At 39.8% G+C, this 22114-nt stretch overlaps 1 protein-coding gene across 2 annotated transcripts in view; it reads left to right on the top strand.

Moving 5' to 3' along the window:
• LOC127638734 (glutamate receptor-interacting protein 1-like) overlaps positions 1-22114 on the top strand; it is a 190597-nt gene that overhangs the window by 139111 nt on the left and 29372 nt on the right. For both annotated transcript variants that reach the window (XM_052120428.1, XM_052120426.1), the window contains exons 12-16: positions 2016-2202; positions 4229-4374; positions 5439-5519; positions 16923-16992; positions 19790-19935. In XM_052120428.1, coding sequence (XP_051976388.1) covers positions 2016-2202; positions 4229-4374; positions 5439-5519; positions 16923-16992; positions 19790-19935 — 630 coding nt within the window. The remainder of the gene's footprint in view (positions 1-2015; positions 2203-4228; positions 4375-5438; positions 5520-16922; positions 16993-19789; positions 19936-22114) is intronic.

The raw sequence follows: 22114 nt of genomic DNA, 5'->3' as shown, positions 1-22114 counted from the left end.
TACACTTCCTAGAGTCCAATGCGTTGGGGCGCGTTGATTTGAGTAAAGGGCCTTAACAGATATAATATGAGTTTCCCCATTTTACTGGAACCATCCGAAGAAAACTTTTTTACCTGCTTAAAAAAATCCCCCCTAAAAAATGGTGGTTTGTTGGTCTTAGTTGGTCTCTTAGTGTTAGGTGGTCCAATTTGCTGGTTTTAAAGGTGTTTTGTACACTTGTCAGCTGATCAGGCTAGAAGACCAGCTTAAAACAGATAAGACCAGCAAGCCACCCTAGGCTGGTTTAAGCTGTTCAAAACTCTCTGGGGCATTCAGGTTGAAGCGGAGTCATTGAACTGTGGGAAGCAGAATTTAAAATTTCTTGCAGGAGAAAGAGAACAAGAAAGAGCTGGCTGGCAGTGCTCTGAGATCTGAAGAGAATGACCCCTCAGGTGCTTCCTTGTCTGTCAGAGACTTTGAAGTCTAATACGAGCGGGAGACTCCACTTAACCAAATCACCTCACAAGCCAAAACTGAGCAAAGGCACAAAGCCCTGTTGTGTCAATTCATAGTGTGCAGCCCCTTGACAGTCTGACCGATTTGTGAAAAGACTCTTCCAGGGCTACAAGAAGACGTCCCAAACAAATGTTGATCGATGTGCACTGCAGACCAATTTCCTATTGTCCCTGAAAACATGTCAGTGTCTTTTTCACACACAAAGAGGAGTCCTATCCTCCTCTGCGTCACTTTAACCTCCCTGTCTCATCCCTCACTCCCAATAAAATGGAAAGGTCACCGCATTTAAAACAATAAATGTGTCTGGTGCAGTAAATCCAGCCCGTAAGCTGGGCCATCAATCTAAGACATGTTCACTTTGAAGGTACTGTAGAGTGATCCCGGGAGTATAAGAGGCTATTTAGGAATGCAGCAGGCCTGTTTTGGTCCTTACCCTTTGCAGACCCTGCTGATAAAAAACAGCGAGACCAGATAACCAGTTGAAAACCAGTTAAAGACCAGCTTGGCCAGCCAGGGTACCAGCTAAAGACCTGCTTGGCAAGGCTAGGTGACCTGTATAAACATCTGAAACCATCCTAGATGAGCACACCAGCTTAGGCTGGTATAAGCTGGGGAGGTTTTCGGCAATGAAAGGAGAATCCATCTGTGAGGATTTTAGAGAATGTTCAGCTTTCAAGTTTGCCCTATTTCGCTTGTGATGGCAGATCAAGCGTGGTCAATCAAGGGTGTGACGGGCACTGAAATGTCAGTGTGTCTTTAGAGGTGTACGCAGTGTGATCAAACATCTCTGAAAGTTATGTTGACAACGCGTGGGAAAGTAAAATTGTTTATTTTTGTGGTCCAGTTTTTACGAGTGTTCAATTGAGGTGTACCTCGAGTGACTTTATTGATATAGACAATTGCAAATGTAGCACAGCGCAGTGAATAAATCAAATTGGTTATGCTAGTGTAGTGTAGTCAGTAGCGCAGTACAAACAAAAGAGTAGATCAAACGACACAGGCTATTACTGTGTTTTCATAGATATACAGTAGAATTAGGTATAACTGTTATAAACATAACTAATCATAAATAATTAAGTGTTCCTAAAAATATAGCCTTATAAGAGCAGAACCATGTATAGGACCATTTTAGATAATACTGTTAGCATGGCGCTAGCAACGCCAAGATCATGTGTTCGAATCCCAGGGAACACACATACTGATCAAATCTATACCTTGAATGTACTGTAAGAACTTACTGTAAATAATTTGCCAGATGAGTAAAACATAACTGTAAGTTATAAAAACCTGATAATTCCAATCAAATCCATAGGAGGAGATATCCAATGTCCTCTAAACTGGTTTGGAATCTATACAAGCTCTATATCAATGTGCTTTTTTGTAGGTACACCTAGCTGGGCAAAAGATACCAGCACCACAAATTGGATTCGTATCTGCAGTGATGGCACAAATTAGTGTGGCCACCTGTACCGTAATATACTGTGTATGACCGTATATTCCTCTGTCTTTCATCTCTGCAGTGTCTCTGGCTTCCAGCACTGTAGGACTGGCCGGTCAGGTGGTCCACACAGAAACAGCAGAGGTGACCCTTATCAGTGACTCCATTATGGGTTTTGGAATCCAGCTCCAGGGAGGAGTCTTTGCCACAGAAACCCTGTCCTCACCACCACTCATCGCTTACATAGATCCTGACAGCCCAGCAGAGCGGTGAGATCATAGAACATGATGTATAATAATCTCCAGTGCTTCATTTGACTCAGCTCACATACAAATGAACTTACACATCGGCTGCAAGGATCTATGTCCCAACTTTACTGCAATTACTGACCTGAGCAATAGAGATAACTTTTAGCTGTCAACTTAAATTGTAATTGCAGTGATGGATGTAAACCTTTCAACATAGGTGATTTAATAAGGTTTTACCATGTGTTTGGTGGTAGTGCAAGAGAATTATCTCACAAAGCTAGGCTTTTATCTATCGGCATAATGTTTGGTCTGTTTTGCTGTTTATCCTGTCCGAAACCTTCCCATTTAGAAAGGAAGACACTATCTGGCCGACATGTAAATGAGTGATGCCGTTAGTTACAGTTAGTAATATTAAATCAGATGTAACTCTGAGAAGAAATTAGAAAAACAAGGTTGTGTTTATAATGTAATGTGGATGCTACTCATAGCTCTTCGGGTGAAAATATAGTACAATAGCTGATTTTGTTGTTTGCAAGGTTGCATGGCATCAAATCTTTGACAGACTTTGAGTTTTAAGGCAGTCAAAGATTTGATGCCATGCAACCTTGCAAACAACAAAATCAGCTATTGTACTATATTTTCACCCGAAGAGCTATGAGTAGCATCCACATTACATTATAAACACAACCTTGTTTTTCTGTTGTACTGATAAAAACCTGTACATCCTTACTTCTGGATATGGAGCGTAACAGAACCTCTACTGTTGCTATTCGATGGTATCTGCTTTTATCCAATTTTTTTAAATAATGTTTAAATCATGGTTGAATCACCAATCAGAGAATTGCATCCAACAAAGCGCACCAATGATCCCATCAGCAAATGCCTACTTGAATGACGCATTGTGAATAATGCAATCGAGTCAGTCTCCCTACACTCTCAAACTACATATGTTTGTTATATCTGAATATTTAGCAAATTAAAATAGTTGCTATATTTTTTAACAACTTAAAAATGAATAGTTTTATATTTTTCCAAATTGTTTAATTCAATTATGTCATTGGCAATGCCTCATGGGATTGTAGTTCATGCCCTTAATGAAAGATATTACGTTTTTTAAAACCTTTTTTGCTTAAAATACAAAGTTTTAAATGTTGTGATTAGCGGTAGACCAATATATCGTCTATGTCCATTAATGGGACGATATTTGGCTATTTTGCAATTATGGTATTGGCCGATGACGATGTTCGCTTCGCCAATTAACAGGAGTGTTAACTTTCCCTTGTAACGGTTCCAAAATCTACCAATAGATTTGACAATGGATAGTCATACTTTCATGTTTTTTTCTTTTCAAAATTATGAAAATTTGAGTAAATAAGTGTTTGTTTCACTTCAGAAAGTTTGTGTGCGTCTGATTTGTTGTTGTTAATTTGTATTATATTTAATTTCATTTTATTATCACCATCCTGCTCTCTAGATTTCAGTATCGTCATTGGCCATTGAAAAAATGGGTGGCACTGTTGCACTCTATTGCAAAAATCCAGCCAATCAGATCAGTGCTTGCGATTTTTAGGTGCAGTATGCATCACACGTATGCTATCTGAAGCTGACATTAGTGAGATATTAACCGTGCTGGTCTAGATGGTGGACTAGCATAGCCATGATGTTCCTTCCAAAACCAAGCTGCTGAGACTTGTTGACCAGCATGGTCTTTCTGATGAAGCAGATTGACCATGGAAGTTGCTGGTTAACTTAATTAAGAAGGATTAATAATCCAAAATAGAGCCACTCTGTAACAAGACAGTAGAATGTTCTACTAGTAGAATTGTTTTGCAATTCAATACAAGTATTTTTGTTCTCTTAGCTCCTGGAAAAGTTTTTTTTCCAGAGGCTGGCACCGGGGCAGCCAGTTTATGCTAGATATCACCACCTCTTTGTCTCCCTCTGCAAACAGTCTAATATATATATATATATATATATAACACTTTGTGCCATGCTGTTTGCCAGTTTAAGTAGAATTTTGTTTGCTAGATCAGTTCTCTGTGCACAGGTGTGGCATCCTGCAGATCGGTGACCGTATCCTGTCAATAAACGGAATCCCTACAGAGGACAGCACACTGGAGGAGACCAATCAGCTGCTGAAGGACTCCAGCATCACCAGCAAAGTCACACTGGAGATTGAGTTTGACGTAGCAGGTAGGCACAAAGACCAATTCATCAATTCTAAGCCTCATTTGGGGAGGAAAGATCCATCTGGCCACATGCTGCTTTTGTCATAGAGTTGTTTTCTTTAAAAAAAAAGTTAACCTATTATTCTTAGATCCAAACATCTGGTGCTTGTTTGATGTATATAAATTATTAGCGCTACAAGACAAGTGGACCATGATTTAATAGCTAACGTTTCCGTTGATGCTCAACATAGCGTTATTCACTTTCGTCTAAAAAAACAACACATTTTCAAATGTTTCCATTTTGTGCTGCGCTTTAGCAGTGTAATCACAGTATAGGCCTCGCCGAAAGCCTGCAGTCATTTGTGATGTAATTAGCTTGTCATCTTAGTGTTGTGCATCATTTGATTTAGTTTGATATTGTATTAGTTTGTTCTTTGTTTATATAATCAGGAATCTTTTAAAACTCAGAGGGAAAGTATTTATTTTGTGTTTCAAACTGCAAAAAAAACTGGCATGTCATGGAGAACAAGTTCTTCTTCAAGGTGGATTCCACCTTTATGGTTGAATGACAATTCTCTCTACAACCCAATAAAACGTAAGTCATCACAAAGTGATGATGTTTGCTTGGAAAGAGAATGATTTGACAGTGTTTTGGCACTTAAAGTATTCTTCATTCCTCAGGCTGGGAGACTATATTGTTGGTTGGGGAGAAATGAGATTGCTTGAATTATTGAATGAACATTCTGAGAGCAGCAGGCTTTATGTGTAATTGCCAGTCGTTTGAGTGCAGTGCAGGTTCTTTGTTCAAACAGTTTGACATTTGCTGCTCAGCAGAGAGGGACATTTTCATGGAGATTTCTTCTCTATATGGCTGAGCTTTTTGCACTTCTGTCAAAAAGAAAGTCTAGAATGCTTTCTGAAAAAGACAAAGAAAGTCTAAGGCTTTGTTGCCTGAATTGTAACAGCTCTCCAATGCACTTTTTGGTGTTTTATAAATCGTTTTTTCATAAAACTGGGAAATTTAAGTCTGGACAGGGTTGCATCTAATTTTGGACTCTAAAAACTCTTTTTTGTTCCCCGTCTACCCAGAGTCGGTCATCCCAAGCAGTGGAACCTTCCATGTGAAGCTACCGAAGAAGCCGGGTGTGGAGCTGGGCATCACCATCAGCTGTAAGTGTTCTCTTCTCAGCTCTGCTTTGCCAACTGATAACTTAATGAAGGTAAAGTCAAACCCCTCTTTTTTTGTTTTTAACAATTCTGTTCTGATTTTTGGACACAGTAGATCATCACATCCATCCGTGTCTGTATAACAAACAGTCATTATGTGAATGTGGTCTGTGTTGTCAGATGTTAGCTTGAGGTCTGAATTTAATCTGAGGTGAAGCAACTAGATCTCGGTTTGTTCTCAAAGTGGACTTCACTCTTGTTGTGATGTGTTACACTCATCAAAATATACCGAAAACAATGATCTTAATGATGGCACTTGGCAAATAGTTCTACACAATAAGCTAATTCTGTTTTTTTTCTAAAATCTCTAAACCAAGACCAACATTTTTGACTTTCTCCTCCTAGAGATTTCAAGCTACAGTTTATCCACCAAACTCAGTACAAACATCACACTGTTCTGGAATAGTGTGTTATGTCCTCTCTAAGTGACCAAATAATGGTTTTCACACTGTAATAACAGCCAGGAAAAATTCTATAGACTTTCATTGATGGAATGTTCAAATGGGCCAAGACTAATCAAACTCCAACTGTCAAATGTAAACAAACTATCCATTTATCTCTCTATCTATGTAAATAAATATATCAGCCATTATATCATAGGTAACAATACATTTTAAGAGGGAAGATACAGAGGAATTACATAGTACACAAGGGGCTCTATTTTCGTAAGCACTATGCGCAATGACTGTGCGCTATGTCTTATCCAATTTTTCTGCGAGCTAATTCTAAGTGCAATTTTCGTTCCTGCTAAGTGGCCCTGGAAGGGTTATCTGTGGGTGGGCAATAATTAAATCCCAGGAGATCAGCAGTTAAATAAAAACTCAAACCAGCCCATCTGGCACCAACAATCATCCATGCAATTATCTAATCAGCCAATCGTTTGGCAGCAGTGCAATGCATAAAATCACGCAGATAAGGGTCAAGCGCTTCAGTTAAAGTTCATGTCAACCATAAGAATGGGGAAACATGTGATCACAGTGATTTTGACCATGGCATGAATATTGGTGCCAGACGGGATGGTTTGAGTATTTCTGTAACTGCTGATCTCCTGGGATTTTGACACACAACATTCTCTAGAATTAACTCAGAATGTTGCCAAAAACAAAAAACATCCAGTGAGTGGCAGTTCTGTGGAAAGAAATGCCTTGAGGCCTACAGAGAATGGCCAAACTGGTCCGAACTGACAAAGTCTATGGTATTGTGATGAGAAGATTATCCTTTCAGAATGCTATTCTGAAATGTGGTTTGGTGCTGTTTTGGTGGCACTAAGGGAGCCTACACAACAATAGGCAGGTGGTTTTAATGTTGTGGCTGATCAGTGTGTATGTGTGTGTGTGTGTGTGTGTGTATATATATATATATATATATATTTGAATTGCTAGTGAATTATGGGAGCAGTTTAAAGCAATGATGAGCGATTGTATATTCATCTTCCTTTTCTGTAACTCCATATTACATTTTGTAGAATTAAAAGAACCTTTCCTAGTCCTTTGCTGTAAAAATACCTCAACGTCTTTCAAACAAGATAAATTTACTTGAAGCTAAATTTAATTTTAGAGAATATTAAAGTGAATTCTTCTGGTCCTTATTAGCAAGTAGTGTTTTTTTTTTTTTATTAAACATAAATATAATAAAATATTTTGAACTTGAAACAAGGAAAATTCTATTTCTAATAAGGCAAGACAAATAAACATAATTTAAGATATATTTATACTATCTATCTTAATATCTTACACAATTTTGCCTCTCATGTATTTGTCATGTTTTATGGATATTTATGTAAACAAGAAATACTGATTAATTTAAAAAAATTGCTCTGCTGTGTAGCATATCAATCTCTGCAGTGGACAATTTTAGAGTCATTGTCATCTCCGCTGTCCTTAAAACCCAGACAATTCTCAAACCCCTGACTCCCAAACTGAGCTCTTTTCATTCAAATCAAAACCAGACTATTCTCTCCTCCCTCCTGCTTGCACACTGTGTCTTCTTTACCGTTTTATCATTTGTTTACAATCACCTGACTTTTTGGTTAGATTGTTAGGGACAAATCTGCCTGCAAATTCAATCTGTTTTGTCCCTGCAGTCAGGGCTCTGCAGAGCTCCATTTGTAAAACATCACGCTCCGAATGCTTGAAGCTTTTGCCAGCTCCTTCATCAATGCTGCCCGCATCATCAAACCAGAGTGATTCATCACTTCATCCTTGCTAGGTTTTGTCACATCGACTGTTTTCATCATTAAAGCATTATGATACAAACATTCTGCTTTTATTTTCAAGCCCTTTCAGATGCACATACTGTACGTTGGTGGGCTTACATGCAACAACCCGACAGTAATTGCTTCTCTCTGAAGCTCTGGAGTTGTTTACATCCAAAGCTATTTCTGCCCGTCATCCTCCACTCTTTCTAAATGAAAGTATTTATTACATTGTTGGTGCACGAGTTGTGTGCGGTCCTCGCTAATTTGATGGAGCTATTTCTTCCTGGATCAGCAATGCAGATATGCACAGTCCATAGGTAATAGCAAACTATTCCCAGTAAAGCTTTTGTGGGTTTTACAGCTGTCAGAACTTTCTTAATGAATCAACCAAACTATTATGCCATGTACTAAAATACCACAGTAGCCACTGTCTCAGATCATTAACAAAATTCTCTCAAATATCCTCCAGGTTCCACTGCTTTCAAAAACTACTATATTCATCAGAGGGATCATTCGCCCATAAATTAAAATTCTCTAATCACTTACGCACACTCATGTTGTTCAAAACATGTGTGGGTTTCTTTCTTCTGTGGAACAGCAATTGAGATGTTTAGCAGAATGTCTGAGCTGCTCTTTTCCATATAATAAAAGAGGAAGGGGACTGGAGCTACAAAGAATGCTACAAATAAGGACAAAAAGCAACATAGAACAGCATAGAAAGTATTACTTGAGTTACATGAACTTACTTGACTCTTAAGCCATATGATGACTGTGTTAGGAACAAACTTAAATTTTAGTAATAATTCATTGAAAATCTGACTTTAAGTTAATAATAAAAGGGCTGCTTGGACAATCTGCTACAAATAACTCCTTTGGTGTTCCACGAACCAAAATAACTGTAATATGGGTCAAAAGACATAAGTTTAAGTTAATGATGACAGAATAATTTTTTGGGGGTGAACTATCCCTTTAAGGCTTTTCAGAGAGCCTACATTTTGCATTGGATGGGTGGAGCTCTTGTTTTTTTACACGTGAAGACTGGGTGCTGGAGGAAAATAAGTGCTGAGTAATATCACAGGCCCTTACAATGTTATGAGAAATGCTAAATTACTAAAGTGGACCGCCTATATCCCTATAGGTAATTTGCAATCTGCTGCAGAGGTCTGCTTAATTATGCATGTGGTTGGCTCAAAGTCAGTAGGATGTTTGAGAAAGTCAACTTTTATGACTTGGGATGAGAGAGAGAGAGAGACAGAGACAGAGAGAGATGTTGAAGTAGACTTCCATGTGTTGATTTATGTATATGGACTTTTCCAAACTCTTGTGGCCTTCCTAAGGAGTTTAATGGCTTTCTGCTTTGTTCTTGTGCATGGCCTGTATTTCACAGGTACTAATAAAGCCATTCAGGGACATCTTTACAGATGTCTTGTTTACCTCTCCTAACAAGATTACCTTCTCTTATTTTCCTGGTGGCATCTCATTGTGGACTTGAAAATGAAATGTAATATACACTCACCTAAAGGATTATTAGGAACACCTGTTCAATTTCTCATTAATGCAATTATCTAATCAACCAATCACATGGCAGTTGCTTCAATGCATTTAGGGGTGTGGTCCTGGTCAAGACAATCTCCTGAACTCCAAACTGAATTTCAGAATGGGAAAGAAAGGTGATTTAAGCAATTTTGAGCGTGGCATGGTTGTTGGTGCCAGACGGGCCGGTCTGAGTATTTCACAATCTGCTCAGTTACTGGGATTTTCACGAAAATGCCTTGTTGATGCTAGAGGTCAGAGGAGAATGGGCCGACTGATTCAAGCTGATAGAAGAGCAACTTTGCCTGAAATAACCACTCGTTACAACCGAGGTATGCAGCAAAGCATTTGTGAAGCCACAACACGCACAACCTTGAGGCGGATGGGCTACAACAGCAGAAGACCCCACCGGGTACCACTCATCTCCACTACAAATAGGAAAAAGAGGCTACAATTTGCAAGAGCTCACCAAAATTGGACAGTTGAAGACTGGAAAAATGTTGCCTGGTCTGATGAGTCTCGATTTCTGTTGAGACATTCAGATGGTAGTGTCAGAATTTGGTGTAAACAGAATGACAAAATGGATCCATCATGCCTTGTTACCACTGTGCAGGCTGGTGGTGGTGGTGTAATGGTGTGGGGGATGTTTTCTTGGCACACTTTAGGCCCCGTAGTGCCAATTGGGCATCGTTTAAATGCCACGGCCTACCTGAGCATTGTTTCTGACCATGTCCATCCCTTTATGGCCACCATGTACCCATCCTCTGATGGCTACTTCCAGCAGGATAATGCACCATGTCACAAAGCTCGAATCATTTCAAATTTGTTTCTTGAACATGACAATGAGTTCACTGTACTAAAATGGCCCCCACAGTCACCAGATCTCAACCCAATAGAGCATCTTTGGGATGTGGTGGAACGGGAGCTTCGTGCCCTGGATGTGCATCCCACAAATCTCCATCAACTGCAAGATGCTATCCTATCAATATGGGCCAACATTTCTAAAGAATGCTTTCAGCACCTTGTTGAATCAATGCCACGTAGAATTAAGGCAGTTCTGAAGGCGAAAGGGGGTCAAACACATTATTAGTATGGTGTTCCTAATAATCCTTTAGGTGAGTGTATAGTAGATATTTATACAGTGGGGTCCAAAGGTCCAAGACCACATTGAAAATATGGGTTTCAAAACCTAATTTAAACCTTGATTTCATAGTATTTATAAAACTTTTAAGCGAAGGACTATTCTATGTCTTCTTTCTAGGTCACTTATAAAATTTTCACTCAAATTGTTATGATGAGTGAAAATTTGTGTGTAATGAACAAAAAAATTTAATTACAATAAATATAATGAGCCAGAATGTAAAACGTCAATACTGAGACAAACTTGTCGTAAAAACAATGCCAAGAAACTAGATTTTTAAATTTATATACAGTTGTTTTTTTAGCATGTTATGATGCATTCTGGATTGTTGCTAATTTGTTCTGGTTGGTTTGTGGGTGGCTGCTTACTGGCCCAGTTTGAAACAGCACATCCCCTAAGTCTCTATTATTTTTGAGTCTATAGTTATGGCTCAGATCCCTTCTTTAAAAATATTTTTTGGCCCATTTTATTGTCCTACAGGCAACATAGAGCACACTTCTTCCAGATCTCCATGGTCACAACAGTAGAGGTTTGTTTTCTGTAGAAATTGGATCAAACCGTACAGATGCACAAGTTTACTTCCTGCGGTTGCATTGCTCCAATCAAAATTTTAGCTTGGGTCACACCATTCCAAGATTGGCATTCACCTCGCCAGACCATATGAAATGTATGAGCAGAGGCAGGTGAAGAGACAGTGGGTAAGCCACACTATTTATCATGGTTAGTCCAAATAGCAGTGCAGGCGAAAGGGTGAGACCATGAAAAATCAGCTTACCAACAGCAACCACAAACCAGTGACAATGCTGCCAAAGTAAGCAACTAGAGAACACTTTCCATTCTGTTAGTAAAAAAATAATTAAAAAAAATGTAATTTGTCAGAATACATCTGGTATTGCATTGCTGAATCACACTGCAAGGCATACTGCCCTAAGATCTGATATTCTGACACACGTCTATTGTTTTTCTGCCATATGTACTTTAGGCTTTTTACACATTAATATCCAGTCAGACAGTGAAACGATATCAGTGCATGCAAGCAAAGTCCCATCAAGGCATGTCAGTTCACTCTGCAGCCATCTCCTGGGCAGCTATATTCCATGTACAGTAGTTCACAGACAAATCAAGTAAGACAAAATCAACAAACATTTAATGCACAAATTAACTTAAAACAACATAAAACATTAGGACACAGACACATTTGCAAGCAGCCATGTGCATCTCTCTCTCTCTCTCTCTCTCTCTCTCGAACCAGCATCTCCAGGTGTCCCTTATATCGCTCTCCTGCTGATCAGCTGATTTGGCACCGGCCGTGTTCCATCATGGCCCGGCCACGCCCTCCTCCTCGTCACACTCCTCCCATGCCAAATTCAGGAAGGGGCGCCACCGGTCTGACTAACTCCTAAACCATCTCCGGGGGGGAGCGCTGCCCTTCCAGCCGTTCTGTCAGCCGGTGGCCCACCCCACCTCCTGTGAACCTGGGGGGAGAGATGAGGGGATGTTTGGGGAGAGGGAAAGAGTGAGCAGAGATACAGACAGAGAAAGGAGAGAAAGAACTTGCTCGTTGGCTTCCGGGCACGCTGTCACCCGGTCCTCAAACGCTCCTCTGCCTTCTGGCGGATGACAGCGAGTCCTCCAGCCCCTGGCGAACAGAACCGCTCCTCCCCTTCTCGGCAGACAGCTGCAGGTTCCTCCGGCTCTCGGTGGCCGGCAGCGACCCCTCCGTACCAGGCAGATAGCCACGGCTGCCCCACAGGTGGATGGCAGTGGTGAGGACTCCGCGACAGCGCATTCCTCCTCCTTCCCAGGTTTCAGCACCACTGAACAGGTAAATGTCAAAGGAGGAGGCGGGAACCGGCTGAACAATCAGTACAACAATCTGAACAGTATTGTTTCGATTTCATGATAAAATTGACATTATTTGAAGACTGAGACTAAAATCAAGTTTCTCCAAAACATTTCTTCAGGTTAAAATAATGGAGCATGTCACATTTGTGGATATGTAGCTAATGGGAAAACCATATATACGCAGTCTATATGCAATTTGAAACAAAGAAAGCTATATTTGTGTTCTCTGGAATAGACAATGTTCTAGAGGTTACAAATTCTATCAAAAAAGCCAACAAAAAAAGCAGTTTGTTGGCTTTTTTAACTGAAAGGTAGGGCTTACATTTCTAAAGCACCTTGTACATTTACCATAGTATTTACATGGTACTCCAAGGTACTTCCAAAATAAAACATTTGTCCCAAAAACCAGGGTATGATCATGGTATATGTCCCAAAAACCAGGGAAAAAACAGGGAAGATCAAAAACCATGTTCACAAAAACCATGATAGGATGATGGTATATATCCCAAAAAACTGGTAGGATCTGGTGCATGTCCCAAAAACCATGATAGGATCAAGGAATATGCTCCAAAAACCAGGTAGGATTATGTTACATGTCCTACAACCATGGCAGGATCATGGTGTATGTCACAAAAACCAGGAAGGACATCATGGAATATGTCCTAAAAATCAGGATCATGTTATATGTCCAAAGAAACAGGTAGGATTATGTTACATGTCCTACAACCATAGTAGGATCATGGTGTATGTCCCAAAAACCAGGAAGGACATCAGGGTATATGTCCCAAAAAACATGGTAGGATCATGGCATATGTCCAAAAAATCATGATATGATCATGGTTCATGTCCCAAAAGCCATTGTAGGATTAAATAATATATCCCAAATGTCATGTTAGGTTCATGGAAAATGTCCCAAAAAACATTGTAGGATCATGGCATATGTTTCAAAAGCATGGTAAGATCATGGTTTATGTCCAAAAAACAAGTAGGATCATGGTACATGTTCCAAAATCATGGTAGGATGGTAGGGTTTGTCCCAAAACCTTTGATATGGTCATGGTATATATCTAAAAAACTATTGAAGGATTAAGATATGTGTCCCAAAACCGTGGTAGGATCATGGTTTATGTCCCAAAAACCATGTAAAGATCATGGTACATGATAAAATATCCATGATAGTACCACAGTACTGTCCAAAAATACAAAAACTGTACCTTGTGTAAGTGTCAAGTTCTGAATGGTGTCAGATATCTGTAAAAATGTGTTGACAGTTGTCAACAATCAGAATGGTTTGACAGTTTAATTTGAGCCCTTGTCAGATAAACAAGATCTTCAGAGCAACATCTTTAGAATCATCTTGTTGTTTGGTTACCAGACCACTGATCTGGACACTTGCTTCAAAATTCATCACTTGACTGGAATGGAATGGAGAGTTGAAAGGAAGTGTTTTGATGTGCTGCTTCTGAAGGTGCAACTTATGGCGAAACGCCCTTATGGTCAGCTGATATTGCACTCTCTTTTCAAGCTTAGTTGGAAACATGATTATTACCTTGGTCAAAGAACTCAACATTTGGAGATTAAATTGTCACATCATGGATCGGTTGTTAACATCTTTATTGCTGACACTTTGACAGTTTGTTTTTGGATAGCTTGTTCAAACCTGGCTCACTCTGATCGACAGGCCTAAAGAAATTTCTTTGCTCCATTTTTAAGACTGAAGCTAGTGCTGTAGACTATAGCATCTAGATTGAATCTTTGACCTTTCTCAATTGAATCATACTGTATTTAATTGTGTCTGTCTACAGCCAAACCATTTTAGCTTTTCTCTGTAGCATGGACAAAGAAAATGGCTCCAATTTGGGTTTCATTCAGATCATATTAGCTAAATAAAGAGCTTTGGTATAGCTTGACATTTTTTCCAGCCAATACATTTGAAAGGTGGCCACTTGTAAAACATCTACTATAGTTACAGCATGATTTTCTGTAAAGCTGCTTTAGAATTGTGTTTTGTAAAAAGTGCTATACAAATAAAAATTACTGGACTTTACTTGACTAAAACTTGGGGGAAAATGCTAAATTTATGTCATGATTTCCCCACCACCAGCTGTAGGAATTCCTAGAAATGTGGTTCTCTATTTCCACCAGGCATTAAGATATTTCATCACATTATCTGGATAAATCTCCCAAATAATCAAGCTGTTCTGGCAAAGGGAGTACATTTTCCTACAATTATCATGTTTTGTATCCATATCAATTTACAAAAGAAAACCCTTTGTCCGACATGGACACACACTATGCATTTTAATGCATAAGGTTTAAAGAACATTGCCCCAAAGGACAGCACAGAATAATTCCCCATCTCTGGCAGGCTGCACAGTGCTACAAAATTCATGATGAAGCCATGACACCAGCTGGGAGGTATATTAGTTGGAAAAGGTACACAGCAGGGATTAGCAAAATAGTATTTATTTATTTTTTCATTCAAAGTGTGAAAGACCTTCCAGTCTGTCTGTGATGCAACAAGCGAGTATGAATCATCCTGAGCTCTGACTGCGTAGAAAAATGCCATGTTGTGTCACCTGTGAAGTTTGATGTCACACCTCCAGATGCTAGTGGTGTGTGGGGAACAGGCTTGACATATGTGATTATGTGCTCACATCTGTCTCCACATGTGCTTCAACATATGACCAGGGCTGCTATTAAAACTGTATTGTATTCAAACAATGACTAAAAACCTAGAGAGCTGCCTACCAAGGCCGCATTTTAGGTATCATAGCCCTCCTGATGTGTTTTGTTGGTCTTTATAAAGGGATTAATGGAAAAAAGGCAGCGAGATCTGGCTTGTCAGTATAAATAATAGTTTAATATAAAACTGAAACAACAAGACAAACACACAAAGGTGTCGGACAGCTGTCCGTAAATCTCTCTCTCTCTCTCGCACTGCCATCTTCTGTCGGCCTCTATCCCTCTCGAGGGCTAATTGATTAGGGGCCAGGTGTGTAGCATCACAACCCGGCCCCGCCTTCTGCCCTGCCACATTCCTCCCTCATTCTGTCAGGCCGGGGATCCCCCGGCATGACTTACACCCCCCCCCCCTTCCCTGGGGAGGGGCAGGCCTTCCGCTCCATCTGCCGTCAGGTCATCCCCATCTACCTGGATGAGGGAGGGGACAAGGGGAGGAAAACAAGAAAAAAGAGAGAGAAAAGCCCAACACGGAGCAGCAGTGGGAGAGAGAGAGGAAAAAAAAACACTTACTTGCCGGTTCTCCGATATGCCGCAGCTTGGTCATCGGCCACTCCTCCACTCTCTAATGGATGACAGATCGGAGGCAGTCTTCCGGCCCCTGGCGGACGGAATGCCCGCCATGTTCTCAGGAAACAGAAGGGTCTCCTCCGCCCCTGGTAGTAGTTCTCCCGCTCCAGGCAGTTTGCCAGGAGCCCCTCCCCGCTCGCGGTCAGCGGTCTCAGACCCCGTCGCATTTCAGCGGCTGGTAGGTGTCTCCTATGCCCCTGGCAGCGGCCCTGACCACTCCAGGCTGGAGCCCCTTCGGTTAGGAGCCCCTTCTACCTTCATGGTTGGCGGCCGTACCTCAGCTCTCAGGCGGCCGGGCTCCTCTGTCCCTCGCAGATGGCCACAGCTACTCCATTTGGGGTGGATGGTAGTGGCGAGGACTCTACTACGGTGCATCCCTCCTCTTTCCCGGATTTCTGCACCAGTGTAAAGGGATTAAAGGGAAAGGAGGAGGCGAGAACCGGCTTGACAATATAAATAATATTTTAATATAAAACTGAAAGAAAAAGACAAACACACAAAGGTATCGAACAGCTGTTCGTAAATCTCTCTCTATCGCACTGCCATCTTCGGTCGGCCTCTATCCCTCTCGGGGAGATCATTAGTTGGTTTAAAATGGTTATATCTAGTTTAAGCTGGTCTCCCAACCTGGTCAAGCTGGGAGACTAGCTCAGACCAGCAAACCAGTTTAGGCTGTTTGAGTGAACGTTTACGGATATGCTTTCCATGAAGAGCATTTCAAATCTGTCATTTATGAAGCTTTATCACGATTAGGGTGCTGCCTTAGAGGCCATTCAGACCGAATGCATTATTGTGCTAAAAAAAAGCTAGTTGCAACTCATATAACAGAATGTCTCGAGCATGACACCTAAAAGTGTGGCACTCTATCTTGAGGCCCTAAAAAAAGTTGGACTCTGCTCAACGGTTAAAGACCCATCTTGTGCATCTGCGCAGACGAGCACAAATACCTGCTAAGTGTGAACGGCTCCTTAGAAGACAGCTTCATATGTAGACAATAGACAGCAAGGCACCTCTATGGTTTAGACCAGATGGCCTGTGACTTTAAACTGCAATGAGTAATTGCTGAATTTGCAAAACCAAGCTATTAGCTACTTTTAACATTAATAGTGTTTCTCTAAAGTACTTGGAGCTTTTGCACACAAGGCTAATACTTGAGGTGGCACTTGTTTGTTAATGATGAACTGTACCTTTTAGAGTGTCGATCTAGGTTTGTAATTACAAAGTATGACTCACTGTTAGATAATCAGTGCTGATGCCAACAGAGAATGGTAAGATTGGAGCATTAAATGAGTTTAATTGTTCTCTTCTCTCTTTACAGCTCCTTCTAGTCGGAAGCCTGGAGATGCACTCATCATCTCTGACATAAAAAAAGGAAGTGTGGCACACAGGTACTGACTCGAACCATATCTCTGTTTAAATTTAGTTTTAAATTCTATAAAAGAAATGCAAATCTCATGCAAAACCATTTTTGACTCATGTCTTCATATACTGCCTCCAGTGCACCTACACCCACCAGCATCTCACTCTCCAGTATATTAAATACAGATATGCAGACCAGATTGATTATGGGTACTTCAAACACTACTTCCATTAAACAGCACAACACATATAAGAGAATGTACTGTAAAACCCAATTTAATGATTTGTTGAAACGTTTACAGAAAACAATTGCCCTGAATAACTTGAGTCGCCACTTAATCTCCAAAGCAAACCAGTAGATAACCACTGTCGAATATTACACCTTGAGCTATGCTGGCCTACAAAGGCAAAGCACAGTAACTACGCCAACAACAAAAAAATTTAATTGGTTTAAGAATGGATTTTGGTTATATATTGGTTACTGTGTTTTGCCTTTGTAAGGCAGTATGAGTGAATATGTGTATGTTAAAAAAAGAGTAATGCAAATAGTTACCATAAATTCAAGGCAATAGTTTTCAGTAAAATATATAAATAAAACAATTAGGGAACAGTGCTGAGTTGATTTAACAGTGCACAACCCTGTATAAACATCACCGTAATCAACAACAATGCAGTCATACTGCACTCTACACATTCCCTACGTGTAAAATACAGAAATGTATGAAAATCTGGAGGGTCCACATCCTCCCAGCTGCACGAAATCAGGAGCCCTTCTCTGTAACCAGAGGAAATTTGCATTTATAAGTCTGCTTTCACAGGTTGATGCAGAAAGCAGGTTGCTCAGTAGTCAGGCTCAACTCTGTGCACAGATGTTATGACATTATCCGTTTGGGTACATTTTAAGCTATTTAAGGCATGAATGAAGTGCTGAACAGTTTAAAAATGCAGCTGCACTGATCATATGGACCAGGGCTGAGAATGGGAGTGCCATAACCTGATTTGATTAAACATGTTGAAATGGGGGTCCTGGGTAGCTCAGTGTGCTGAGTGACTCCAGCCAGGTCTCCTAACCAACTAAATTGGTCCGGTTGCTAGGGAGGGTAGAGTAACATGGGGTATCCCTATAATGTGGTTCGCTCTCAGCGGAGCACGTGGTGAGTCGTGCGTAGATGCCGTGGTGGATGGCATGGGCCTCCACACGCACTATGTCTCCGTGGTAACACACTCAACAAGCCACGTGATAAGATGCACGGGTTGACGGTCTCAGACATTCCAAATTGGGAGAAAAATGAACGTTTGAAATCAAAGCGGAGGGTAACATTTTTCAAGATTCTGTAGAATATCGATGTGCTTCCTTGGTAAGTCGTGTGAGTACATTTTAATTTTAAGAATTTTTTAACTATTCTGAAGAATGAAGTTGAGATCTTCAACTGAATATACCACATGGAAGGTTTACTTCAGTCAGAAGTTCTCCGAGCCCATACTCGCAAAACACGCAATAATCATGCTTGACTTTTTCTATTTAATAAAGGCCATAAAAAAGTCTCACACTTGACAAAAAATAAATAAATAAATCTCTGTGTGGGTTGTGGGGGGTTTCCCTATACAAAATAATTACCCCACTTTCAGCTCACATGCTCTAATTCGCTGTGCTTTTACATAATGGAACCTATGTTTACCTGATAAATATCCGAGCAGGAGAAACAATTGGGTTATGAACCGGTGTGTTAAACACGGAATGGTTAAATATGAGTCTATCTTGTCTTTGATCACATGGCCTAAAAATAAGTGAGCTATAATTTTAAGTGATGGTGGAATAATTGTTAATTCAGTCAAGGCCATGGCTCAGTGTCTAATCTGAATATGGAACAGCAGCACAATTATGGCCAATACAATAACAGGGGACACTGTTTGCTTAAGAATACCTTAGTGTCTGTGGTTGCTCTTGGCTGTGTACCTCTGTCCATCTTCTGAATAATGGATGTGTTTTCTTGCAGAACGCCAACAAAGAATACAACAAAATGAGTGTGTAAATGTCTGTGTTAGAGTGAAAACATCAGAGAGAATAACCTTTCCTTCCAAACATTGTGAAAGGAGGTGGATGTGCTGTATATTTGAGGAAAGGTTGCAGTGAAAACCAGAAACAGTGCAAAAAAGACAGAAACGCAGAGGCCCTTTGGTGAATCTCACAAAAATAAGTCCATTTCACCCCAACATAAAAAGAAAAGCATGTATATTTTATTTTATTTTTTGGTTTTATTTTTTATTTTGTTATTTATTTATTTTTATTGTGATGTTTATTTTTGTGACAGTTTAGCAAGTTTCCCCAAAATCTGTCATTACTGTAATGCAATTTTGTAATTTCTGTATAATTTTTGGATATCATTTATTTTATTTTTTTTACATTGAAATTTTTTCACAGATCTTTTTACTTTAAAGATATAATAATGAGACTTTTTTGCATTATTATAATGAGAATTTGGGGTGAAATACAGTATGCTTCATTGTCATGAAATGAATGTTACAATGCAAAAAATCTTCATGGTCCTAAACATAGGCTTCATTTTATTTGTTTAAAATTTCCAAATGCTATTGGTTCTATATTTTTGCATAGTTTATTATGTCTGTCTTTTGATTTTGTGTGAAACACTGGACATGTTTTGTGAGATTCACCCCCCTCAGTTAGTTTAACAAGCTTTTGTAGGGACTGGAAATGTACTTTTTTATAAATTAATTGTAACTATTGTAAAACTATAGAAGCATACATAAGAACAAACTCTTTATCTGCCCGATTATAGCTGTGTTTTACTGTGTATTCCTCTGAAGGACGGGCACCCTTGAGCTTGGGGATAAGCTTCTGGCAATAGACAACATCCGCCTGGATAATTGCTCCATGGAGGACGCTGTTCAAATCCTGCAACAGTGCGAGGACTTGGTCAAACTCAAGATCCGCAAGGACGAGGACAACTCAGGTACCTTAGAGTCTCTGCAACCACCCCCCCCCACACACAGATAGTTCACCCAAAAATTGTAATTCGGTCATCATTTTCTCACCCTCTTGTTATTCCAAACCTGTATGAATTTCTTTCTGCCGCAATGTAGATGTTAAGTAGAACATAAAAGTAGATGATAGGCAGAATGTTTAGCTATGTTTAGCTAATCCCTATTCACTTTCACTGCATCTTATTTTCTATACAATGAAAGTGAATAGTTAGGAGGCTGTCAGTCTCTAACATTCTGCCTAATGTCAACCAAGGATAAAGACACTGCCACAGCAAAGATTCATAGTACCAAAGTTTGTTAGCCAGGATCTAGACAATTAAGTAGCTTTGATTTCCCAACTGATTATCTTATTACGATTAAATCCAATTAAAAATAGATACGCCAAGGACATGAAAACATTCTGAAGTGGTTTTTGCTATATATTTCATGGTCACAACAAACAACATTTTTTAACATTAAAATGCTCACTGAAGCAATATGTGTGTAAACATGATTTTAGTGTGATAATATAACTTTCTGTGTAAAGTTGTAGCCAATTTTACAACTTCATGCCATGATGATGTCAACAAACCATACAATTTTTAAATGACTTGGCAGTTCAAATAATACACCAGTTTTAACAGAAAATGTATGTAAGTGCTTTTAGAAACTTATAAGCTTCACATTTCTACATTTAAACCCACCTTCCATTGTAAGTGTCTCACTGTAACCTTGATTTTTGCTTTTTAAAGAAAAGAAGAGACAAGTCAAAATACATTATGCCACACACAAGTGCTGTCGATTGAGATTAGCTTGTATTGTACTGGGAATATTACTTCCATGTTTTGTGACAGATGAAGGTATTGTGAAGGTGTTATTACTAAGAAGCTACTGTATAAGTTACTTCCTGAAATCCTTCTGTTTAATACAACTGGCCCCTATTTCAACTTAAGGTAGCTAATGTTCAAGCTTTGATGATCATTTGAAATGACTCTGTTGCCTGAAATTTCACACTGAGATTCTTATTGACTCCACCTAACTTTCTGCTAAACCTGTCCTTCTGATGGAATAGAACAGCATACCTGCTCTACACAGACAAAGCGTTACTACACCTGAACTGAGAAAATGGCCTAAAAGTTTTTGATTGTCCAGCCAAATGTCTTGCACATTAACACATGGTAATGCACTGATTAGATATGTACTGTATATAAAGTTAATTTTTGTTGCCTAAAAACCATGACCAGTAATTTGATAATTAATTTACTTCAGTCTGCCTTCATTCAAACAACTATAAGATCTGCGGTTTGCCTTGAATTTAGCAATCACACTTTTTGTTTCATCTGTCATAGGACAGATCACAGTTTAAGGCAGGGGTTCTCAATTATGGTCCTGAAATACCCTAAAAACTAAGCTGGTTGTAGCTGGTCTTGTCTTGTCTGCCAGCCTGGTCAAGCTGGTGCTGGTCTGGTTCAACCCAACCAAGTGAAAAGTGCCCAAAACCCTTCTAATACCAGTCAGTTACTGTGTTTTACTTTTGCATGATAGGTCTCTCCTTGCACCCACGCACTTTTCCCTTCTTACTTAACACAGTTAACGTTACCAATTAAAATCTTTTTAGTTTAATCACTCCAATTTAATGCTCGTTTGGTTCAATTATCCAATTTGAAACACCAGGCTTGAGAGGTGCAAAGCAGGTTCCCATACAGCTCTGAACCTTTCAAAAGTATTAACCCACAATCCTTTGCTCCATTGTCCATTGCCGTTATATGTATACTAGAAAGAAAACCTGTGAATTGCTGTTATTTTGCATTCAAATTTCATATGGAACGACCATGGAATGGCCCTTCTCCCATGTGTCAGTAGATAATAGACCCTATCATGCTTGCTTGTTCAAAGCTAGAAGCTCGTTTTGATCATTCCCGCTGTGAAGATCAAGGTTTGCATCCATTTTTTCGAGTCCTTTTTTTAGAGCTATGACAACATATCATCAGTATAGGACAGCATCAGCACACAGACTGAGACAGGGTGCTGACTCTCAAGCTAAATGGGGGTAATTTCCTTGCAATCTCTCCATTAGTCCATCATCAGAAAACGTCTCGGGTTATGACTATAACCCTTGTTCCCTGAGAAGGGAACGAGACACTGCGTCGTTGAAAACGACTCTTTGGG

Source organism: Xyrauchen texanus, chromosome 47 (genome assembly GCF_025860055.1).
Source record: "Xyrauchen texanus isolate HMW12.3.18 chromosome 47, RBS_HiC_50CHRs, whole genome shotgun sequence".
NCBI classification, from domain to species: Eukaryota; Metazoa; Chordata; class Actinopteri; order Cypriniformes; family Catostomidae; genus Xyrauchen; species Xyrauchen texanus.
This window is presented reverse-complemented; position numbering and strand designations above follow the sequence as displayed.